Genomic DNA, 25190 nt, shown 5'->3' on the forward strand with positions numbered 1-25190 from the left:
TTCTTCAATGGAAACAAGTCATTTGAACAGATACGGCACCTTACCTGTGGGGAGGAGAGGCGCTCCCGTTGATGAAGAACAGAGATGAGAAGCTGCCTTCAGTCTCTCCTTGTCTCATTTTCTGTTGATCCAGCAAGCTCTCTGTTCACCTTTTCCCTAGTCATGACCAGGGCTTTGGACTCCCATCCTCTCACAGTATCCCACTGCATATTTATTTATTCTTTTTCTATTTCTCTACAATAGCTTAGTGAGTGTAAAAGCACAGTAGGTAATAAAACCTAGACTTTTTATTTTAAAGACAGGGTCTCACTCTGTAGCCCCAACTGGCCCTGAGTCTCACTGTGTAGACCAGGCTGAATCCTGGACTTTGAGGTTAAATACGAGTTTGAGTCTCGAGCACAGCTCACACATCGGGCCAGTCACTACTTTCGTTCTTCTACGGTAGAATGCTGGCAAATCTGTGCAATTGACCAGTGACTGATTGACATTTAGCAAATGTTATCTTCATCCCATTCATCCGCACTGCTAGTAAGTGAATGCAAGATCATCCTCTTTCCCCAAATCACAAAGCAAAAATACAACCCCCAGGGGCAGCACACAGATCTCCTGCCTGAGCAGGGAATTAGCAACTGGCCTTAGAATTTGAATCTTTCAACTGCATGAAGCCCAGTCTGAGGTCTACTTGGATTCCAATGTGGCTTAACAGCCAAAGTGCTCATTCAAGAGTGGCTGGTTCCTCATGGCTGCCATCAGGGGTAGCCTCTGGATCTTGGTTTTGGTCTCTGTGACTCTGAAATCTGCCCTTATTTTAAGGCTGCACACTGGCCGTGAATTTCATGTCCATAAAGTAGACAGTGTGTAACAGTAGACTTTGTTTGCCTCTCTTTACACGGTTCCATTATCTACAAGATAGGGGTAGCAACGACTATGGGTGTGCGTCATTTTAATTGTGATGAGCCTCATGATTGACAATGGTATTGTATGATTAGAGTGGAGATGAGTACTTTCGATGACCTATTAGCAAGGCAGCCATTGTAAATCAAAATACAGCACATTGGGCACAGATTTGTGGTAATCTTAGTGTAAGTAGATCCACCAAGCTTTCTATAAAATTATAGTATATGATCATGTACCACCCCTAATACATTTAATTTTTTAGATGTGTTTTGATCTTATGTATGCTTGAGTGTTTTGCCTCCTTGTATGTCTCCGTGCCACGTCTATGGCTGGTGCCCACAGAGGCCACAAGAGGATATCAGATCCTCTGGAACTGGAGATTCTGTCGTGAGGTGCCACGTGGGTGCTGGGCTCTGGACCCGTGTCTTCTGCAAGAGCAACTAATGTTTTTAACAGCCGAGCCATCTCTCTACTCCTCCAAATGAACTTTTGAAAGATCGATTTTTAAAACTTATGTCAATATGTCTAAACTATTATTCATGCCTCTGTGTGTGGCTATGTCTGTGTGAGCGCTGGAACCTGCAGTGACTTGAGCCATCAGATGCTTCTGGAGCTGGAGTCAGAGGTGGTTACAAGCTGCTGGGATCCAAACTCAGGTCCTCTGTGGGAGCAGAACTGTGCTCTGAACTGCTGAGCTCTATCTCCAGCCCCAGTTCCTATATTGGGTAAAACAGTAAGCAACTGGCTTTGGTATATGGATCCGCTATATAATATATTGTTTGTTATTATTTAAAGCGTAATTTTTCTTGTAAAAATAAATAAAGCTAATTGTGGTGAGTTTGCTAGCAGGTGCCTCAGACATTTCAATTAACTATATCTCCATTGCTCATATCAAAAGGCCCTGTGCAATCTTGACCTCCTCAGCTTAGCTTTCAGAAGTATACTCCATGATGTTCTTACCACGAGGAAAAGGAATATTTCTTAGCAGTTGTCTTGATCTTTAGGGATGCATTGCCGACATTCACTGGACCTCTACATAGACCAGTGGGAAACACAAGAAGCCGTAGATGAGCATTGAGGGGCCTCGTTAAGAGTTTTAAAATAAATATTGCTTCTTCATCACACTAATCGTCATACATCCATTATTACCACAACCTCTCACCTGAGAACCTGCCAAGCACAGCCACATCTCATCCCACAGACACATGAGGCTTGTTTGATCACGTCTCAGAGGCTACTGATAGGTTCGTACCGAGGAAAGCATTTCAGAAATCCCTGAGGATCCACCATAGTGAAGACCAAGTACTTCAGTAGAGTGGACACTGCTTAACCATCCTTCGGGACATGCATTTGTGCCTGCGTCGTTTGGCTCACTGATCCATGTCCTGATGCATGTGCAAGCAAGACGAGAGACGGTGGCTGCGGACAGGGCAGAATGAAGTGCACCTGGTCGCCCTTGGCTTTAGAGAAGGGCTCTGATTGGGACAGCTTAAGTTAGTCCTAAGAGTGACCCTATCCTATGCCTTTCACAATTATTAGAAAGGAATTTCCAAACAATGCTATATAAATGAAAAGAATAACATGTATGTGATCTACACATATTTATGTGGGGGCCTTCCTTTGGGTTAGTACCGTGAAGGAGAGTGGATGAGAACACAGATCCTTTCGGGATCTCACACCGGCACCCCAGGTCTGCCTTGGTCTTGCACTCTGTATCCAACCCCTCTCCATCTCTCAGCCCAGGCTGTTACTGTGAGATCCACTGCTGTTCTCTGCACAGACCCTTTGGCAAATGCCTTCCCCTCCTCAGTCCCTCAGCTTCATCTGTGAGAATTGGCCGTGATGGCTGTGATCAGACTGTAGGCACTCCTGTCTCAGCCCCGTGTGCATGGTTCAATCTTATTTCTGTGTTTCCATCTTGTCTACTCCCTGTGAGTGAGTGTCTGACACATGGGCATCCCTTAGATGGTATCAGATCATAAATGAAAGAGTTGAATGCACAGGACAGAAACCAGGATGACTGGGAACGAATGTCTAAGGTATCTGTGTGGGTACTGGAGAGATGGCTCAGTGTAAGAGCACTGGCTGCTCTTTCAGAGGACTTGGGTTTGATTCCCTACATAGCAGTTCACAGCCATCCAAAACGCCAGTGTAAGATCTGATGACCTCTTCTGGCTTATGTGAGCACCAAGGGTGCAGGCAGTGCCCAGAAATACTGCAGACAAAAACCCATATATGTCTAATGATTGAGGGAAGACATCTGACGAAATGGTGTTGAGCTCCAAGTTCTTTCTTCCCCAGCTCACCTTGTTCACATCTCTGCTTCTTTGGAGGTACCTGCTGCCACATTGAAAGTTTTATACAGATTATTAAAGATGGACTCCCTACCAATTAAATACATCTGCCTCTAAAAAGTATTTTTTAATTCAATTCATATTTAAAATATCCTGGGATTTGGACATGGGCCTAACTATGAGGGACACGTGAGAAACTTAACGTACTATACCATAGAGTTAACAAAAACTGACAATTTATGACACTGAACGATGGAATAGTTCAAGTTTTTAAAAACACTATCTCTCTTTTGTACTTGTTAGAAATTACTGCAAACATTCTAAATCAATTTACTGGTACTATGGTTGTATTTTGTGCCCATTTATAGGGACTTGACATACACCAAATGAGAGAAACACTTGAAACATAGAATGTGAAAATAATTCAAGACACAATAATTGAGAAAATTAAATAGCAGAGGGTGGAAGAGTCCAACTGAACACAGAGCACATCCGAAGGCCTTTTGGTGAGAAGGTAAAATCCAGGACACCCATGTCGATGTGAAGCTCAAAGAAAACATCTCCTCTTAGTATAAGCACATTCCCTTAATATTTGTGACATATTAATAATCATTCTTTATCTTGTGGGGTCCACTTAAATCCAACATAAGTCAAACACCAGGTCAATGCAGTTGACAAAAATGTCATTGCAATCAAGCAATCCCAAAGAGCTGGGGTACTGGGTGGGCTATAGCATTGTCCAATCATATCTTGATCTAAGGGATTGAGCAAGGGGGTTTCCATCCATCAGGATTGGAGTTGATTCTTGGGCCTGGGAAGATGAACTTAGATTGACCTTGCCAGCAAGTTGAAGTCGTCCTTGAGATGTCTGGACTCAGACAACCGTTTCCTTACAACAGAAGCTCTTCAGCTATTGGGAAGTCCCCAGCTCTCCTTGGGCCTGGGACCTTGAATTTCGTTTTTTTTTTTCTTATGATTAAATGGTGTCTGAAAACAAACTGGTAGTACTTAGAATGAGGTTCTTTTGCTTGTCCCCGACAAGCTGGTCTGTTCTGTACCTTACCACCGGGTGGTCCAGTCTACAGACATAGTCCCTGGTGCCATCAGCACCTCCCTCCCAGCTTAGAAGCAGAGATGTCCTACTCGTTTTAGCCCTTGCCTGCCACCCATGAAACCTCAGGGGGAGTTTCTTGGAAAAATCCATCCTCCTTGACACTCAAAGAGTTAAATCTGTCTGAAACAGGTTCTTCCACCTTTCTGTTGATATGGAGGAAGAAACACATTAACCAGCTCTTAAGCAACTCAGGCATGACTTCGCATTTTTTCCTAGTCCCTTATGTAAATTCCTGGCCTCTGGACACTGTAGGAGCTGCTTTCCCCTTATTGGATTGTCTCCCCTTAACTGGGAAGGGCTCATTCAAATTTAATAAATAGCTTATAGAACAGCAGAAACTCTTTCATACGCTGGAGCTAGCTTTTCAGAGGGAACAACTGTTTAACAAGGTAAGTACTAAATCAAATCTTTATCACACACACACACACACACACACACACACACACACACGCACCCCTTAGGTTCCTAGGAAATAATTTAGTGCAAGAAAACACCTATTTTATACTGACTAGGTATGCTGCATTCAGGACAGTCTAAAAATTGTCCATTCCATTTCTGATGGATACATTGTTACAGAGATGTAAAAGGAAAGGGTTTAGGAAATTTGGACATGAGAATTTAATGGGAAGAGAAAATTAACCTCATAAATAACCATTAGGAGGTAATAACCCTAGACAAACTGCAATTATGTCCAGGGAAGAGAAGCGTGGGACTTACTGTGTTGTAGCTCTGATGGGAATGTTGCAGCTCTGAAGGGAAAGGCATCTGGGCAGTTGGGAACCAAGTACCACAGAGACACAGTGCACAACAAACCTCGCACTGGAGATTTCTAGGGAGGGATATGAGAAGGTGGCTGCCCCTGCCAGGGTGAGAACTGAACAGGAGAAAGGCTTAGACACAACTTGTTTTGAGGGGGGAGTTTTTTAAGGTGGAGATTTCCAGGGTGAAGATCAGTAAGATTTCAAGTTCTGGGCTTGCAGGGATTGGCAGGAATTTTGAGCTCGGGAAGTGGTGGGTTTTCATGCTCAAGGATTTGGGTAGCTTTTGCCATCCAGAAGTGGGCTTATACCTTTTACCCTACATTCCCTGGTTTTAATAATACTAATAGTAAAATGTAATTAATAATAATTAATAATAATGCAGCCAGGTGGTAGGGAGGGGTGGTGCAACATTTTCATTAGATTACTTTCTGCTGATTGGGGGTGCCAAAGTTCTTGGGGGCAAACTTGATCTTCACTATCAGGGTGTAGTCCATAGTCACAGCCTCCAGCTCAGTAGATAGTGGCTAGTCATTGCATAATAACAACTGAATAAAGGTCTGGTTAGAAGTCCTTCAGATCTCTTGTTGGAGAAATCTAGACAAGAAGTTTATAAGGCAAGGTGTCACTAGTAGGATTAAGAAAAGGAGGAAAGGCAGTATTCAGTTCCTTATTAAACTGTCAATGAAGCCATTGAGCAGTTTCTTAATGTTTTTGGATATCTGTCTGGAGCTGCCACGTCTGATTCTTTACTATAACCAATTGGTTAACTCAAAAGCACATTCCTCCTTGAACAAGAGACAAAGGCCACCTCTCTGCTCTTAGTAAAAGGAATCCTTGCTGATGTTGTAGAACCATGGCTGCCAGCCAGTCTCTTTGGCCCTGGGGGATGAGGATGGTCTGAGTCACCCCCTGGAGGTCCTGAATGAACTGAAAGGAAAACTGATAATAGATAATAAGGAAAGTCTCATCGTTTCCAGTGGCAATGCCAGGAGTTTTTTCCAGGGTCACAAGAAGGAATAAGACCCGAACCACTCCTTTCTCATGCCATGCCAGGATAAGCCCAGGGATGGGAACCGGCCAGGGTTCCTCTCCAGGAACCACTTATAATTGTGGGAAAAGAAACACCAGGGTACAAGCCCCAGACTACCCAGCCAAGGGTAGGTGGCGGGGGGGGGGGGGTTCAGCAGTAAATATGAGTCCTTCAGAGAATCAAGGCTTGTGACCCTCGAGACACAGGGGCTGGGTGGTTATGCTCAGGGTGAGGGTATTACATAGTCTGAGGAATCCGATGTGTCCCAACGGAGTTAAAGCAGTTAGTGATACCAGAGCGAGAGGTGTGGGAAAGGCAAGTGGTGGGAGTGAGATTTGGCTTAAAGCAAGCTGCGAAGACTGATAAGCGAGGCCACAAGTGGTGGTCATGGGTTTGACCCAGAAGGGACACACAACCAACATCCTTCAGAGTGGTCAGCCACGGTGTTATTCAGTAACTGATCTGCAATCGGGACAGCCAAGATTTGTCCCAGGGTATTTGTAGGACCAATGTGGGTAACTTCTTTAAGTTTCTGACCACTTTTTACAGTAACGTTCCTTTTGATCATAGGGAAAACAGGCGTGAAAGAGAGATGGATAAGGGAGTTTTAAGGAACTGAATTTTGGCTTTTGATAGCCTGAAAGAACAATTCACCAACCTTGTTAGGAAGGACTGTTGGTTAGAGGGGAGGGCCTCTTGGAAAATAAGCATCTTTATGTAAAAGCTACCCATGACAGGTGCAAACAGAAGGCAGTGAGGAGAGAGAAAGTTTAGACATAAAAGATTTTTAGATCCGTTGTTTGTGCAGTGACAGAAGTTGCCACCACTGAAAATTGACCCTGGCAGTTTGGGCCATTGAATTGTACCGAGGTCAAGCTGTTTGTAGTGACGGAGGGAGGCTTTAATAAAAGTTCATGAGTCCATGGAGGAAGTGAAGAAGGGTCACGAAATGGACCGTGAGAAAGGGAGTGTCTATAAGTTCCAAGTGGGAGCTGAGAGACAGGAAGGGCTTACAGGAGGCAAGGAAACAGGGAGGGTTCCAATAGCGGAAGAGATACAAAGTTTCTTACTAACTTGCCCAATTAGAGCTCCTGGGGGTGTAGCAGGCTCCAGGAACCAGAGAGGGGAGACTTATCGAGTAGGTGAGACCCTTTATCCCTGGTCAGATCCAAAGTTTAGTAAGGTGTTGTTCGGGCTAATTTGCAGGGATGGACTACAAAGGACATCATCTAAGTATTTGATAAGCTTGGGTTTATGAAGAGATAAAGAGAATAAGTCACAGGCTAGAGCTTGACCAAATAGATGTGGGCTGAACCCTGGGGTAGAACCGGCTCGGCCTAAGTAGAGGCAAAGATATTTTGAGTCTGGATCTAGAGGATTAGAAAAGAAGGTATCCTTGAGGTCTAAGATAAAAAAACGAGAGGTCCCTATAGGGATGGTGGGGAGGAACACATAAGACAGTATTCTACTGTCACTCATGCCTAAAAGACACCTGAGAGTCCATGAAAATGAACCCAGTAAGATGAGAGCAAACAAGGCTTAAAGATAGAAAAAATGAGCTCTGGCAATAATGGACAGTGCAGGGAGGTAAGAGCCTCACTAGCCCCCAGTCAGGGTCTACAGCACTTACTGTAGTTGGCCTACTCCTTTGCTTTCTCCTCCGGCTGCTGGCTCCCACTTTGCAACAAACTTACAGGTTCATCAACCATAACTTAAAAGACAAGACATTCTCTCTCTCTCTCTCTCTCTCTCTCTCTCTCTCTCTCTCTCTCTCTCTCTCTCTCTGTGTGTGTGTGTGTGTGTGTGTGTGTGTGTGTGTGTGTGTGTGTGTGTGTGTGTGTGTGTGTTTGAAGGAAGACCATACAGAGACAAACTCCCTGGAATGGAGAAAGAAAGCCTGAATATAGAGAATGGGAAATCTCTTTCCATTTCCTGTATCACTCAACAGTATTTGTAGAGATCCCGAATAATACTGAGACCTAGGATGTCATTAGGCAACGTTTTGGATTGATTATCCAAGGGGTAGATTATCTAAGGCCAGATTCAATTGCAAAAGCAAATAAATATGGAGCCCTTCAGGTCGGATGCTACGTGGAGGGGCTGAAGATTTTCTAAAAGGAATCCCAAGGGGAAATGAAAAGGTACGGAAGACACCGGTCCCATGGATGAGAGTGCAGCCTGTATTTGCAGGCAACCCAGGACCCAGGGAGGAGGGGAGGAAGACAGGAGCCTTCGAGTGGATCATCACTGCTTAGGGGTTTAGCCTGACTAAGCCTAAGTAGAGACTCAAGCCTAGAACTAGGGCTTTTATGGAGGCCAGATGTGAGGACAAGCCTGAGGGAAGGGTCTGAAATGGTCGCTAGAGGATCTGTGGGATTATTGCCAGCTCTGAAAGGGAGGAAGAAGAAGAGGGCAGGATAGGGCATAATAGTCTGGTTGGACTTAAGGATTGCAGTTCCAGAGGTAGGGGAAGGAAAGGGTCAGGTAAAGGGGGCCAGCCTTAGCCTTAACAATCATGCTGGGGGTACCCCTGGGGTTACCAGCAGAATGTCAGGTGCTAAAAATTACTTCCTCAGACTCAGGAAAGCTTTTATACCCAACCAAAGGGTCTTACTAGATTGCCCTTGGTGAATGGGGTGCCAAGTGATAAGTGAGCCAGAAGGTGAGTGTGTTGTTGCAGGTAGACTGGCTTAGACCCCAAGGAGGAGTGCAGGCACCAGGAAAGCCTGTCTGAAGTATAGCACATGTCCATGTTACAGCCCTTAGGGAGAAGACTTTCCCAATGGAGTTGCTACAGCTATGAGCGGGGATGTCCCCCATGGAGGTGATATAGTTCTGAGGCGAAAGATTCCACCTATGGGAATGTTGCGTTTTTGAAGGGAGTGGAATGGCATCCTAGCAGTAGGGAACTAAGAAATGGTACAAAGTCACACTGCACATAAAACCTCACCCAAGAGAGTTATTGAGAGAGATGCAGGAGGGCGACTGCCCCCCAACCCAGGATAGAAACAGCAGGGAAGTGAGCAAGAGACAGATTTCATTTAGGGTTTCTTAGGGTTGGAATATTCCAGAGTGGGGATTGGTACAATTGTAAGTCCTGTGAATGGTGCAAGCCCAGGGATTGATGGAATTTTGCACTCAGGGACTGGCTATTTTTGTGCTCAGGGACTGGTGCATTTGATCACCTAGAAGAGGTTGAGACTGTTTACATTTAGGCTAGGGTTGCTTTTTGTATAGAAGAAACCAATGTGCAACTGTGACTTGTGATGCTGAGACAAGACAAAGAGAATTAGACATGGGGAACAAAACTGAGGTCCTCACCTCTGCTGGCTGACACTTAAGATTATGAATTATGTTTAGAGTCAAAGCATGTGTCTTGATCACTGACCTCTTTAAACTGTATTCTATTTTATCAGTCTAAAAACTAGTACAATATGCCGTATAAACTACATACCAGTGGAAGATGCCTGATAAACCATGCACAATCTAGTTTATTGGTGGGGGGAGTCTTTGGATAAAAGTAAGCCTGCCTAAACATGTTGCCTAACCTTTAAATCCTTAATTTTAATCCTTTAAATTATAACACTACTATGTTAACAGCTCTATCTATCTATCTATCTATCTGTCTGTCTGTCTGTCTGTCTGTCTATCTACCTACCTACCTACCTACCTACCTACCTACCTACCTACCTACCTATCTGCTTATAGTTGGATACATGCAATTATTCCTTCCTTTTTTAGAAAAGTAGAGCCTACAGTAACTGTAAAAAGTAACTGAGTTCATTAAGATATTTTCAATGCAGTCTATCATTATATTGTATTTCTGCTACCCTGTTGCCCTCTCTGTTCTGCTACTGTCCTTCCTTGCCCCAAATAGCCATCCTCCTCCCTCCATTTTCCTTTCTTTCTCCCTCTCTTCCCCTCTCTCCCTCCATTCCCCCTTTCCCATTCCCCATCTGTCTAGTTAAATCTATACCAAAACTATCTTTAGGCAGTGACTCTGCAGTTTATTTCCTGTGCATTCTTTCCTTATATGTGCGAGGTATCCTGGCCACGTTCACCCCTCACTCCCATCCCCTCTCAAACGCATCACCCTCCCAGCTTCCTGTCATCTTCTTGTTTTTATACTGAGTCCAGTTAGTTTTGCCCAAATACGAACAGGTATAGAATCATCCACTAGGTCATGAGAAACCTACCAAGGCACTTCCACTCCCCACCCTGCAAGGGAAAGTACTCCCCTGCCTCATCTGCCATGAGCTGTCAATAGCTCTCCCATTAGGGATGGATCACTGGAATTCCCTACCCCCAACACTAGGATTTTAACTGGCTTGATTTCGTGCAGGCAACCTTGGCTGCATGGCTGAGTTCAAGTGTGCAGTAGCTACATCATGTCAAGAGGACTGCACTTTACTTACAGCCTCCCTCCTCACTTTCCAGCTTGTAGGTTCTGTCTACCTGTTTTTCCACGATGCTCCCTGAACCATGAGTGGAGGGCAGGATCTTTTCTTAAAGAACGTCAACTTTGCTTTATGCTGACCTATCCTGAAATTCTTCTCCAGGGCATAAGTCCCAAAACTGCAGCTTTCACAGAATTTAGTCTTTGAATAGAACCCCGCAAGTTGCTAAGGCTAGCACTGAGGAACCACACATTCCACTGCCTGCAACAATGTCATACAACTATGTAGGCTAGGAAAGTCCAAGCAGAGATTTACTGCTCTAGAAACAATTAATTCTAGATAGTAGGAGTGGTGGGTTTTCATCTCGTCTTTGTCACTGATCCAGTAGATCGTCAGTGACGTCATCTCTGTAGGGTGCAAGATCTCCTAATAGAGCAGAAGAAAGGCAGGGACAGAGTGGCCCAACCTCAGCCTCACTGTCTGTCAGTTGTTGTGACCTTTCCTGGGGAGACGTGAATAAGTATCTACTCACCCCGAAGAAGGCGTCATTGACAAATGAAAGAAAAAATGTCATCCACCTCTGGCTTGGTGAACCATGGACTTGATGGGGTTACTTATAGCAACCAGATCAAAGGCATTGGAAATGACTCAAAATCTGCCTCCTATAGACCTTTGACTGTAGAAAACTACACTGAAGAAAATCCCTTCTCAGAAAATGATCCTATGGGGATGGAGGGGCCATTAGGTTTCCTTAGCTTTCATAGACTTACCTACATAGTTTATTCCCTTTATGGGACTGTGTTTTAATTCAGAGGAAATAGCTACTCAACACTGCCCCCTTTTGACTTACTCTTTCTATGAAGGGCTACACTCTCCATTATAGGGTGTTGAGAGGGATTTCTGACCTTTACCATCCAAGAGTGTAAAGTTACCTCAGACTGGGGCAGCCCAATAGGTCTCCTCAAACTCAGCAGTGGGTAAGCAGCAGAAGCTCTGGCTCGGGAGCACTGAAGGACCCGAGTTCTCAGAACTACGGATAGGAGGGACAAACACGGGAGCATTTGGCAGGTAGCCAGAATGCGGAGGTCATTAGAATGTGGAAGTCAACAATGACACAGAACAAATGTTAGCACTGGGGGAAAGGGACCTATTACAAAAGAAAGACTGTGAAGTTTTCTGAAAGTCCAGATGTCAGAGTAACCAGGTCTAACAATTCATAGGAAGTGAGTTGGTGGAGAAGGATATTGAATAGACATTTTAGAGGAGCGGGCTGGCAAGATGCTACCCAAGTAATGTTTGAGTGAGATGTGGTCCTGATGTGACCAGAGGGAGGGAGACATCTCAGACTTTGAAAGTTTTCTGTACCTGGCAAGTAGCTCCCCATCCCAATGCAAAACAGAGAGATCCCCAATCTCCTAGCTCACCTGCCTTCTCTTATGGTTCTTTTTGCTTGGTCATCTGAATCAGGATTCATGGATTGAGGTTTCCAAAACACATATGTGAGGTTACCATTGAACACATTGTTCTCTGCCAGGTTTCCACAAAGCACATGGATATCTTTAAACTCTAGAGAGAAAGGACCATGTTGGAAAATCATCCTTCGCTGGTACATCATGGTTTCTTCAGATATGATGGATGGCTGATGTGTTCATACACACACTAGTCTCCCAGGAACGGAGGCAATGGTGAACATGCTTGTGTGATGTCTCTGCTGTGAGTGTTATGCCTATTGATTTATTGTGTTGTTCATTAGCTTCTGGAGGGAGGGTGCAACTTTCTACAGTGAGAAGGGAAAGGGAGACTCAGATTTAGAAATCTATTGAGTTCATATGTCTCCAAAGGTGGAAGGATTTAATCTGTGAGACTTCCTTCTACCTCTGAAGGTGTCACCCTTAATCAGATGTTAAGATTCACCAGAAATAGAACTCCTTTAATTTACTACTTCAAGCCTTTATGGATTTGTTCATTTCAAAAGAAGCTCATTTTTTCCCACACATGTTTTCTTCGTGTTCTTTTTATATGCTTGTATTCTGTTTTGTTATTATTTTGAAACATCTGGCTAATATTTAGCTCAAACTCTTATCCTCCTGCCTCGACGTCTCAGGTACTGGGATGGAAGTTGTGTCCCAACTCACTCAGCAGCAAGTTTTCTTAGTGGGACAAATACAGCAACATTAATCTTCCTCACACTGAGTTCCTAAATCCTCACAGTAAAGCACCGAAAACCTTTATCTGTCTTTTCTTTCCCTGAAGTCTCCCAAAACCTGCTAACAGAAAGGCATTCGTGTGTTAGATGCTCCCTCTAGTCCCTCTTCCAACACTGACTTGGCTGAAGGACTCTGGGAAATGGGCAGTAGGTGCTCAGGAGAGCAGCATGGAGCTCAGGAGGGCTCCAGGGTGGAGTGGAGAAGCCCTGACCTGTAACTAGGACAAGTGCAATACTCTGAGAGCGGGAGTGTGTTGCTTCTCCCTGAACTCCCTGAAGACCTCTGTGAAGGAGCACCAACAGCTGGTGGTTACTGACAGGACAGCTCCTCCTCAGGCATGGCTGTGGCTGAGGAACACGTGAGACCTCATGAAATCATTCAGTTTCTTCTGGTTCTCATCCTCTGTTGACTCTGTGAGGCTGTGTGATTCCCTTTGTCCTGGTGGAGAATTAACCATTGGAAAGCTCTTGTATGGAGACTGGAGAATGTCCAAGTGAAGGGCATTATGATGAAATACCATGTAACATGATCCTCTATAGATGCTAATCGGATTAGTGAGCAGATTTGAACCTCTTGGCTCAGTGTTCCCAACAAGTTTTCACCTGCCGCCACGTAAACTTTACTCTCGCTTCCTTCTTCTGAATCATCCCAGCTGATAAGAACATGCAATACTCACACTCTACAGCTGTAAAATTAACGGGGTGATTATTTTTACAACAAATTTTATTACATAAAGTTTGGGGCTTAGGAGCTCTGCTTTTAAGGGAAACTATTTAAAGTAGTTTGTTCTCTTAAATCCAAGTATACATTACCTAAAAACATGCATCTATTGGTATAGACAAGGATAGTGCTTCCAACTGTACACCATCAAACACTCTTCAAGGGGATCTATTCTGTTCTATAACAGCTTTTTAGAGCTGAGGGGGAAAAAAATGTGATTTCCCCTAAGTCTAGCACTGGAGCAATCCCTGGGTGTTTAGTTTCTACCCATGACCTCACTGGTCCCATCTATTCCAGAAGCCACTGCCTTTTATTCTCTGTTTGTTTGCTGTGTCCTACCTCCAAGCAGCCTGAGATGGGACGCTGTCAAATTTCCTTACTGGACTCAGTCAAGACTTCCTATTTATTCACAATGACCAAATGAGCACACAGACTCACTTATAACGGTACTTATGGCATACACACACTGAAACTAAAAACTCACCAATCTGCTTAACTTTTTGCACTCTGGTACATCCTATCCTTTTTCTACTTCATCAAAAAAGTTGGATTACATAACCTACCTAGAGATTTCCATTCATATTTAAAAAAAATTCTAATACCGTATATCTTGGTTAGGGTTTTACTGCTATGAACAGATACTATGACCAAGGCAACTCTTATGAGGACATTATTTATTTAGGGCTGGCTTATAGGATCAGAGGCTCAGTCCATTATCAAGGTGGGGAGCATGGCAGTGTCCAGGAAGGCGTGGTGTAGGAGGAGCTGAGAGTTCTACATCTTGTTCCAAAGGCAAACAAGAATACTAGTTTCTCTGCATCTAGGAAAAGTGTCTTAAAGCCCATGCCCGAGCTGGAGAGATGGTTCAGTGTTTAAGAGCACTGACTACTCTTCCAGAGGTCCTGAGTTCAAATCCCAGCAACCATACAGTGGTTCACAACCATCTGTAATGAGATCTGATGCCCTCTTCTGGTGTGTCTGAAGACAGCTACAGTGTACCTATGTTTAATAAATAAATCTTAAAAAAAAAAAAAGCCCATGCCCACACTGACACACTTCCTTCAACAAGGCCACACCTACTCCAGCAAGGCCACACTTCCTAAAAGTGCCATTCCCTGGGCCAACCATATTCAAGCCATCATACAGTAGTTAATAAAGCCTAGACTTTGTTTCAAACAGAAGAGTGAATGGTAGATCAGCAGTTTATTTTTGCATAGATTTCTCCAAAACCCATCTCCACAGCTGTACACTGAATTCAATTTTTAAGGGTTCCATCAAATGACTTTTTTATTAGGAGAAAATGACGATAAACTGATGAGGATTCCCAGTGTGGCAGATGTGGAAAAACCTTACCTTGGTGTCTGGTCCAAATTACATGTCTCCAAATCACAAAGGAGAAGGATCCTTCCCATGTGATGGGATCCCAGTCAGACAAGAGAAGCTACTTGTCCCGACTGTGCCTTTTGTAGAAACAGAGTAAGCTGCAGGAGGGGCTGAGGAAGGAGTCAGAAGCAGTAGGCTCCTACTAGAGGCTTCAGGGATTGTCAGAGTCAGAGCAGGCAACTCCACGGTGACATTTATCAGAAGAGAGTAGGTGGAGGGAGGAAGAAGTTAAGAGGCCAGATCTAATCTGGAGTTGACTATGATGGGTGGCAAAAGCCAGGAGAAACAAATAACCCACTCCTTAGGAGAGTTCTTTCTAAGCAGTAGCCTGGTTCAGTTAGGAGTGGCCCAACCTGTTGGAATTGGGTCCATTTGTCCCCCTTTTGCTTTTTTCCATCACCAGATAAATTGAGGATTTGACCGCTCCAGGTGTGGTTAAGGGGGTGAATTTTTTTTTTTCTTTTCTTTTTTTCTGGAGCTGGGGACCGAACCCAGGGCCTTGCGCTCTACCACTGAGCTAAATCGCCAACCCCAGTGAATTTTATTTTTGACATAAGAGAGGATACTGGACAGAGTCCATAGCAAAGAGAGAACATAGTAGTCTGACAGAATGCAGTAGCCTGAACATGGCCACCAGACTGGATATGGCCATAAAAGAAGTAAGAATAGAGGAGGGTGGGGGTTGGAGGAAGGGGGAGGAGGAAGAGGAGAGGAAAGAGGGGAGGGAGAGGGGAAGGGAGGGGGAGAAAGGGAAAGGAGGGGAGAGAGGGAGGGGGAGAGGGAGAGGAGCTTTGGAGAGCATATGGGGCTAGAAAAGGCAGACACAGAGAAGAAGATAACAAGAGCGTGGGCGAAAGAGGGAATATAACCAAAATAGCAGGGTTATAATGAAAACAAGTGGATTGGGGTTGGGAAGTCCACATGCTGGGAAAGTTTAGGGTTAAAGGCCAGAAGGGCTAGGCTGCTAACATGCATGTTGAAATGTGTAGTGGGTACTTGTGATACTGAGGGGAGGCCAGCATGGTTTTGGGTATGATATTAGGAACCACAGATAACTTTCTGTCTGTGGTAAGGGAAATGGCTCCTTTTGGTAGAGGGGAACCTGCTTCAGGCTTCCCAAGTTCCTGGGAAAGGCAGGCTTTTGTCTAGCTACAGGAATTTGGGGAAATGGGTCTTCTTGGTGTTGCTCCTGTGTTCTGTAAAATGGATTCAGCAACACTTCTTTCCCTTGATTCCACATTGAACTGTAGAAGCACGAAGTCTGCAGGTGTTTGCTATCTGCTTTCGGTCAAATGCAGCTTAACAGCCAAAGGGCCGAACAGTGCCTGCTGCCGTGGCCATCGCTCTGTCAGCCGTGTCCTCTGGGTTTGATATGTTTGCTTATGAGGGAACAGATCCTTCTTGTCTTTGTTCCTCCCTCTGACTCTTCCTGTCCATCCCTGACTTCAGGGCAATTGTGCACACTGCATTAAACTTACTGATGTCCAGTTTCCTTAACTGAGCCATGGAGAAATAGGCAGTTCATGTGGCCATGTGCGTGCTAAAGGCGGTGTGTTAGAGGAGATCTGGGCCGGGGATGAGGCTCAGGGATACAGGCCTCGCTTAGCCTGTGAAAAGCCCTGGGTTAGACCTTCACCAGGAGGGGGAGAGGGAGGGACCTGAGAGGAGGGGAAGGAAGAGAGAGACTGTAGTTTGCTGGCACTTTGTTTTCCTATAATGTCCCACACGTTACCATCCTCCATTCTGAACTCTGATCCTATTTTTGTTTAAGTCACATATTAACCGATGGATACACTAAACTGGTTTGGTGCAACCTGAGGGTGGCTCCTGATAGGTACCAATTTGGACCATGGAACAGAGTCCAGGAATGTTTCCGACCCTGCCCTAAAGAAGGCAGACACTTCTTTAGCAGCCGTTGTCCAGACCCCCTCGTAGGACAGACTGTTAGAACAGGCTGTGCTTCATCTCTGTTTAGAGAACTCAAGCAATTGCTGCCATGCCGGGGAAGCCAGTCCTTCACTACTTCGATGGCAGGGGGAGAATGGAGCCCATCCGGTGGCTCCTGGCTGCAGCTGGAGTAGAGGTAAGTTCTGCATGAGTCATTTAAGTGGGACCTCGTTGTCAAACACTTTCCTCACACGAACTGACAAAGCGTCTTACTGAATGACCTAAGATAAAAACTGCCCCCCCACACACAGGCGTGCACACGCACGCACACGCACGCACACGCGCGCACACACAGATGCACATGCAGAGAATAAATATTCAAAACAACAAAATATGTGTAATTTATCAAAATGTATACTCTATTTAGATGTAATAATCTGTAAAAGACAAAAAAACAAAAAAACAAAAAAACAACCAAATGTGCCAATTGAGAAAAAGACTAGATAATGAACACTGTCTATTTGACCTTAAGTTACCTTAGTTTTTTTTTTTTCTTTTTTTTCGGAGCTGGGGACCGAACCCAGGGCCTTGTGCTTGCTAGGCAAGCGCTCTACCACTGAGTTAAATCCCCAACCCCGTTACCTTAGTTTTTTATATGATCATATATTATAGCTGTTTTTGCATATCTATATTTTATTTGCAGTTATTCATGTATGTTTATCAGTGTGTGCAGATGCATATATGTTTATGTTTACATGGGAAGGCACATGTGTGTGGGTGAGAGGGCAAACGGCAGTGTACTTCTCAAGTACCAGCCAGACCAACCAGCTTTCATTTTAATGTGTATAAAGACAGGTTCTTTCACCAGCCTGGAGCTCACTGCACGAACAGCACGCACGCAGACATACACACAAACAGTGCACACCAAGCATGGCCAGGGAGGAGCCTCAGCTTTGCACAGATCTCTGTGTCTCCTGCTCTGTGATTCCAAGCAGGTATGATCATATCCAGCTATTTCACATGGGATCTAGGGGTCAAACTTAGGTTACCCTGCATGTGAGGCAAGCATTTTTTCAAATGAGCTCTTTTTCCAGCCCAGCCTCCTATTGTTTCTCAGGAGAAACAATCTGAATTATTTAAGGATGAGCTAGTGAGTGGCAGAAGAGGTGAGGCCAAGGCAGTGGGGAATGGAGATGAATGAGCACAAAGGACAATTAGACACAAATGCACACACGCACATAGACACACACAGACACACATGAGTGCACACACACACACAAACAGCATGCACACACACACAAACACACACAGAGACACGCACACAAAACTACACACACAGAGACACGCACACAAACAGTGCACACACAGAGAGACACACACATACAGTGCACACACACAGAGACACACACAAACAGCGCACACACAGGCACACACACATGCACGTGCACGCGTGCACACATATACACACACACTCATATACACACGTCTGTGTGTCAATGTGTAATAAAACAAACCTCTTTGTATATTGACTTAAAAAATTAAAAGATTAATAAGTAAATAGATACAATAAATAACCCCCCCATAAAAAGGAAATGAAAGAGTTGAATACTTGAATACTTTTTTTTAACTTTAAGATTTATTTTTGTAACTTTTGAAACAGAGAAAACAACACACTCTTGGGGGAAAGGTGAGGGTAGAGGAACAGGCCCTGGGTAGTGATCACAGCACCTGGAGTTTGAGAGGCCAGCCTAGGAGAGCCACACGCACTGCCACACAGCACAGGGGACAGCTACTGTCTGAGGCTCCGCAGACCCGTTCCTGCACCACGCAAAGCTGCTACAGCTCCAAGTCCTAAAAATCCTCCAGCTCATCGTGAAACAAGTCCCACTCGTCCTCAAAGTCTGTCAGCTCATCGTCCCCACCTGCAGTCAAAAGCATAAGCAACATCTCGCTCAGCTCAAAGGTGACAACCTCCTCTGGGTCGTTGTCAGAGGGGTTGTTCTCTCTCTCCTCAGTGAGCTCCGAGAAGTGGCTCCTTCGTTGGGCCTGGTATCTGCTTGATGTTCCCACTTTCTGTCTCTGTGGCTCCTCTCTACGGCCATCAGGGTACGCATGCTTGTAAAAACAGTTCCCTCCAAATGGGCAGCTCCCGCGTCCTTCGTCAAAATACCTGCACGCCTTGTTGCTCATGGCCTCCTTGTATTTCTGAATGAGTTTCTGCTTCTCTTCTTTCTCTGCCACCCAATACTCACTTGGAATGACAAAGTTAGAAGTGATCCGGCATTCGGGGCAGGACTTTATGATCTTGCTGTCAAATTGTTTAGCACTTCTCCACGTGCGAATACACTTGAGACAGTAGGTGTGGTTGCAGTTGGAGAGGATCCCAAAGCAACGCTCGCTGGGGTTGGCTTTCTCATAGACCACCTCCATGCAGATCCCACACACCATGTCCTTGCTGCGCTGAACAGCAAAAGAGAGCTCCATGTCCTTCTCATGGGCCTCAATGCACGATTTTATGTGCTGTGACCTCTGGGCAGCATCCATTGGGTGTAGGGCCTGCAGGCCATGCATGTCATAGGTGTCTCCATGGAGATACACACAGTTTTCCCCATAGTGACACTCTCCCACTGCAGCATAGGGGCAAAGCTGCTTCTTTGTCTCCACGGTAGTTGGCTCCTTCTCTGACTCTTCCTTGGTCACTGAGCCCTGCAGGGGTACTTCAGTGCAGGAAGGGGCAGTACTGCCACAGTAGGGCTGCCCAGGGACAAACTCAATGGCATTCACCCAGTCCTCTGAACCCGCTGCTACAGTTGGAAAGTTTGGGTTTCATGACTCAGCTTCGCCTGGATTCATTTCAGCAAGTGATCCAACACCAGAAGGGAGACTTGAGGAAGCAGCAATGGGTGATAGCTTTGCACTCAGATCTGTAGCAGTCACTTCTTCCTGTTTCGGTGGCTTGCTGTGTTCGTATTTGCAGAGGTCTCCATAAACACAGTACCCTCTTTGAAAATACTTGCACACTACGCCATATGGACTGTCAGAGAGGTCATGAGAGCATCGACAGTTATCTCCTTCCTTACTCAAATACTTCTTAGCAATGAGGTTACATTAAATTTCACAGCAAGCACCCCTAGGGGGGCTGGTGATCAATTTTTGGCCCAGCCTGCGCTGAAAACTGGAGGACTTAGAACACAGCATCGTACCTGGTATCTGGGGCATGTGTGTGTGTGTGTGTGTGTGTGTGTGTGTGTGTGTGTGTGTGTGTGTGTGTGTGTATTAGACAGCTCTGGACCCTAAGGCTCCTAAACAAAGATCCTCTTTGCTCCAGAATGGGCTTGCCCTGGCACATCCCAGCTTGGCAAGGGATCCTGGGGGTCTTAGACCCAGCAGAAGAACCTGGTTCTTCTTAGGCTGCTGGGAAAAGATTACTCACCCAGTCAAAAGTTGATCACATCAGGCAGAGAGAAAGATAGGAGGGAAAGGAGAGGTCCTCAGTCTCCACGTGGACTAGGGGCTTAACTTCTCCCTGGTCTTCCGCACCAAGATAATAGGTTTTCTCTGCCCATGAAATAAGCCAATTCAAGCCAAATTAAAAGTAAAAAAAAAAGCAGGTTATTTGCAGGGCAGCTCTCAGGTGGGTTCACCAATCCCGAGGAAGAAGGCCCAGAAAATCACCATGCAGACAGGGAGATTGAGATGGGGGAGAGGAGAAAGCATGTGCCCAGGGAGGGAGGGAGGGACAGGGAAGGGGGAGGGGGAGGGAAGGGGGAGGGAGGGAGAAGGAGGGGAACAGGAGGGGAAGGGAAGGGAGAGCGAGGTCTCTGGGGAAGGGGAAGCCCCGCCCCTGGGCTGGAAAGTTCTGGGCAGAGGGTGGGATAACAGCTAAGCACAGGGATGCTGGGGGAACCTGGAGGCCAGGTCCACTTTGATATGTTAAATAGGAACCTCAGTCACCCCTCCAGGGTCTGAAACCCAACAGTTGTAACCACAGCTCCTTTCTTAAAGACGTCTGCTGTACATTTCCATCCATCAAGCTTAGTTCACCTGTGTACCAAACTGTAAAAAAACAAAATCTTCTTTGATTCATATTATCTAGAGACAGGAGCCATTAGAGTGAAACACCCGGAGCATAATGAAATGAATTAATAAAGACTTCATTGTTCTTTCTGTTTTCTAGTTTGAAGAAAATTTTCTGAAAACTCGGGATGACCTGGCCAGGTTAAGAAGTGGTAATACATAGATCTAAGTGTTCCTGGGGATGTGGGGTGGGGTTCTGGTGGGAGGTATAAGCGTATAATTAGCTGTAATCATAAGACAGTACCTATGTCATGTTGTGGTTATTATTATTCTGTGGGGGGGGTTGCTACACCACCTCATTGCCTTTCAATATCTATTGGGGAGTTTCTCCCCCACTTCACACGTATTGTTCCCAGATAAAAGACACAGAAGCCTTTGTTATTATGAGAGACACAGGGGCTGGGGATTTAGCTCAGTGGTAGAGCGCTTACCTAGGAAGCTCAAGGCCCTGGGTTCGGTCCCCAGCTCCGGAAAAAAAAAAAAAAAAAAAAAAAAAAAAAAGAGAGAGAGAGAGACACAGCCAGAATACAGCAAATACATAGGCGAATGCCAGCAGCAAACCACTGAACTGAGAATAGGACCCCGTTGAAGGAATCAGAGAAAGAACTGGAAGAGCTTGAAGGGGCTCAAGACCCCATATGAACAACAATGCCAAGCAACCAGAGCTTCCAGGGACTAAGCCACTACCTAAAGACTATACATGGACTGACCCTGGACTCTGACCCCATAGGTAGCAATGAATATCTTAGTAAGAGCACCAGTGGAAGGGGAAGCCCTGGGTCCTGCTAAGACTGAACCCCCAGTGAACTAGACTATGGTGGGAGGGCGGCAATGGGGGGAGGGTTGGGAGGGGGACACCCATAAGGAAGGGGAGGGGGGAGGGGGATGTTTGCCCGGAAACCGGGAAAGGGAATAACACTTGAAATGTATATAAGAAATACTCAAGTTAATAAAAAAAAATAAAAAAAATAAAAAAAAGAAATACTCAAGTCAATAAAGATGAAAAAAATTAAAAACATAAAAAAAAAGCCTTAAAGCACTAAAGCCTGGCAGATATCAACCCTCTATGCTATTGTGTCTACTCCCTCTGGTGATCCCTAAGGTATCACTTTCCTTGTTCTGCCTGGGACCTACTTACTCCACCCATGGTACACATGTCCATGCATTTACCATCTATCTACCCCATGGCAGCTCCTTCCCTTTCCTCTCCCTTCCTTGTGGTCCCTCCCTCAGACCCCAAATCCTGGAACCTTTTGTTCCTCCCCTCTTTTCTGCCCAGTCCTGGCAGTAAGCATCTTTATTAACCAATCAGGAACAGCTTGCGAGGCAAGGTTTACATAGCATCATTTATACTTGAAGAGCTCTTGGGGAGGGGGTGTAACCAGATCTTGGGGGCCAGTACTTAGCATTTGAATACATAGCTGTACCAGACCAACTCCCTACACATAATTGTAGTGTTCCCTGATGAAAGGGCCGTAAATTGTAAGTCATGGGTCTTCTCTATGAGCAGATCTGAAAATCTCTCAGTTAAAGGAGCTGAAAAGCTCTTTGTAGTCACTGAGAAACCATCTCCAGAGCCCCACGGGGGTCCCATCTCTGCTGTCACATGCTCGGTGCAGTCAGCTCAGCTTACCACAGTGCCCTCCACCCACATACAACTCACCTGATGCCAGGAGCAAATAGAAGTCAGTCACTTACCTTGAGTTCTGGCAGGTTTAACAAACTGATTTGCTAGTCGTACTGTGTTCAAGGATTAACAGAAAGATTGTGCTGGTTATGTGGAATCCTCTGAGAGGATAAGGGGAGAAAGGGAGAAGGCCAACACCTATGGTGAGGATCACTGGGCCTGTCCAGTATATATTGTCCCTTTGTGTTAGTGAAAAGCACACAGGAACCTACATAGAAGCAGATCCATGATCTTGTCATGATATTGTCTTTGGGGCTTTTTTATTTGTGATAGTACCAGATGACTATTGTCTTGTACCTCCCTCATCTTGTTCCTAAAATATACGTGAACATGAATTAAATACTCCATCCCATGCAACAGATATAGAATTAATATTCTGGATATGAAATAAAATAGGCTAAAACTTAGAAGATACAGGGGTTGCAGAAAATGCTATTTCATTAAAGATTTAGCAAGCTGTAAGCTGTTTTTAAAATGTCAGTGCATTCATGAAATAGTCTTTGTTTCAAGTGTTCTGACCATAGTATGAAAATCTCTCTCTCTCTTTCCATAACACACACACACACACACACACACACACACACACACACACACACAGACATTTTACTCTCCTTTTTCTTTCTTCATCCAATAGATGGGAGTTTGATGTTTGAACAAGTGCCCATGGTGGAGATTGACGGGATGAAGCTGGTGCAGACCAAAGCCATTCTCAACTACATTGCCACCAAATACAACCTCTATGGGAAGGACATGAAGGAGAGAGCCCTGTATGGTAGACTTTCTCTGGAAAAGATTTCATCCTCTCATAAGTGAACATAACCATGGCTAGGGATTCATGAACACAATGGTGTGTGTGCTTGGATGTGCACACACTGATATCTGTTAGGAGGAGTACCATAGAGATGAGGGATGAGTATGGGGTGGGGCTAGAGAAGTCTTGCTGTAGAATAGAAGATGTTGGAATTCTCTTTCCAAAGGATTTGTTTAGTCTTTAGAAGAGATATTCTAGCCAATAACTTTGGACGAAGGCCAAGTCTTTGACTGACAATAAAGAGAGGGATCCAAAGAGCTGACCTTCTAGTTCTGGCCATTCCAAGACATATAATGCTAACCATGACCCCAGGTTACCATTTAAATCTACATACAGTCAGCCTGCCTGGGGCTCATAGAGCCCCGTGCAGAGTTGCATGGCACTTTTCGAAGGGACTGAATGAAGGCCTTTGAAGTTGCCAAGACTAATCATCAGGATCTCTCTACAATATAAGCACTCCATTCAAACTAGAGTCTTCTCTGATACTGTGGGTTATTTCTCAAAGGTTAAATACCGAGTCGGTCACCAATAACCTAGCAGTTCCTTTACTAGATAAATATATAAGGGAAATGAAAATACGTGCTCAGGAATGATTGCACGGGAATGTGCATAGATGTGTTCACTATGATGTTCAAAAATAACTAAGCCAAGGGTTAACTGAAGACTGGATGCAGAGGAGAACACTGCTTGCTATTCAGGTCATTCAAAGGGGAATGTTATTGGATGCAGTGGTGTTGCCTTTAATCCCTGAGCTCAGTAACCAAGGCAGGCAAACTGCTGTGAGTTTAAGGCCAGTGGGTCAACACAATGAATTATAGCCCAGCCAGAGCTTCATACAGAGACTCTGCATATATTTTTAAAAATCCAAAAGGATTGCTAATCTGCAAGTCTAAAGTTAGATTGCTACTGCAGGCTCCACAGATCAGAGGTAAACAATTTTACCACTGCCTTTTGTGTTTTTTAAGTGTAAAAACCTCAGGTGGGAAGAGCTTCGGCAGAAAGCTTGTCTGTTTTTCAGCATCGACATGTATGCAGAAGGTGTGGCCGATCTGGAGTTGATGGTTCTCTATTACCCCTACATGCCCCCTGGGGAGAAAGAGGCGAGTCTTGCCAAGATCAAGGACAAAGCAAGGAACCGTTACTTCCCTGCCTATGAGAAGGTGAGTGGAAGCTCACTGACTGACCTTCTGCCCATTCAGAGGGTCTAGGAGTCCTCAGGGGACATCGGAGCAACTGAAGTTGCTATAACAGAAGTGCTAAGCCTGTTCAAACCTGTTATGAAGTATAACATGAGACCCTGCCGGTTGGTGCCTGGCCAGACTTGCGCCTTGGTTCCTGGATGCTGGCCTTCTGTCTGTGTCTTCAATTGCAGATGGGGTGTGGGGGTCACGAGAGTCCCCTGTGTAGGGAGCAGGGATGCCATTCTCAAGCACTTCACCTGTAGTTAATCTATTCCTCTCTCAAGGGTCCTACTCGCTAATGATGCTGTGGGCTGGGGTTCTTTGAATCTTGATTTGGGGGGGCAGACATAGATCCTCCGTCACAACACAGGAAGAAGGGAACAGCCTGGCTGTTCTTGGGCTGTTGGTCTTCACTTTCAGAACTGACTTCATTCCTGTTAACTCAACACCTAAACTTTGGAGGCGTTGTGTAAATGTAGAATGAGAAGAAACTTTGGGATACTTAGAGCAGAGAGAAATCGTTTCTTGTTTTTGCTTTTTTTTTTTTTTTTTCAAAAATTTTTGTTGGGCTGTGACCTACCCTAGAGTTTTTCTGAAAGATTCCACAGTTGCAATTAGAACTCGGGCTCGTGAACCTCCAAGTCACGCTGGGGGGTGCACTTGATTAAACAGAATATCACCACCTTTTGACTCAAGAGCGTCACGGAGAAAGTAACACGTCAGAAAATATTCTGCCCCTCATAC

At 45.0% G+C, this 25190-nt stretch overlaps 1 protein-coding gene and 1 pseudogene across 5 annotated transcripts in view; one reads left to right on the forward strand and one right to left on the reverse strand.

The window, feature by feature from the left end:
• Positions 1-4517: 4517 nt before the first annotated feature.
• The window catches only part of Gsta3 (glutathione S-transferase alpha 3), a 25665-nt gene continuing 4992 nt past the window's right edge, over positions 4518-25190 (forward strand). Inside the window, exons 1-6 of one of the 5 annotated variants that reach the window (XM_039084048.2) lie at positions 4549-4694; positions 16779-16886; positions 20868-20919; positions 23089-23221; positions 24284-24425; positions 25046-25190. The exon at positions 25046-25190 is cut by the window's right edge and continues 209 nt beyond it. In XM_039084048.2, the coding sequence (XP_038939976.1) occupies positions 16800-16886; positions 20868-20919; positions 23089-23221; positions 24284-24425; positions 25046-25114 (483 nt within the window). In that variant the 5' untranslated portion in view covers positions 4549-4694; positions 16779-16799 and the 3' untranslated portion in view covers positions 25115-25190. Of the gene's footprint in view, positions 4695-11965; positions 12207-16571; positions 16887-20867; positions 20920-23088; positions 23222-24283; positions 24426-25045 lie in introns of those variants that run through there. The other 4 variants (NM_001159739.2, XM_039084047.2, NM_001287025.1 and 1 more) reach the window with 4 other exon arrangements.
• Mkrn1-ps1 (makorin ring finger protein 1, pseudogene 1) lies at positions 18527-19798 on the reverse strand (annotated as a pseudogene).

Source organism: Rattus norvegicus, chromosome 9 (genome assembly GCF_036323735.1).
Source record: "Rattus norvegicus strain BN/NHsdMcwi chromosome 9, GRCr8, whole genome shotgun sequence".
NCBI classification, from domain to species: domain Eukaryota; kingdom Metazoa; phylum Chordata; class Mammalia; order Rodentia; family Muridae; genus Rattus; species Rattus norvegicus.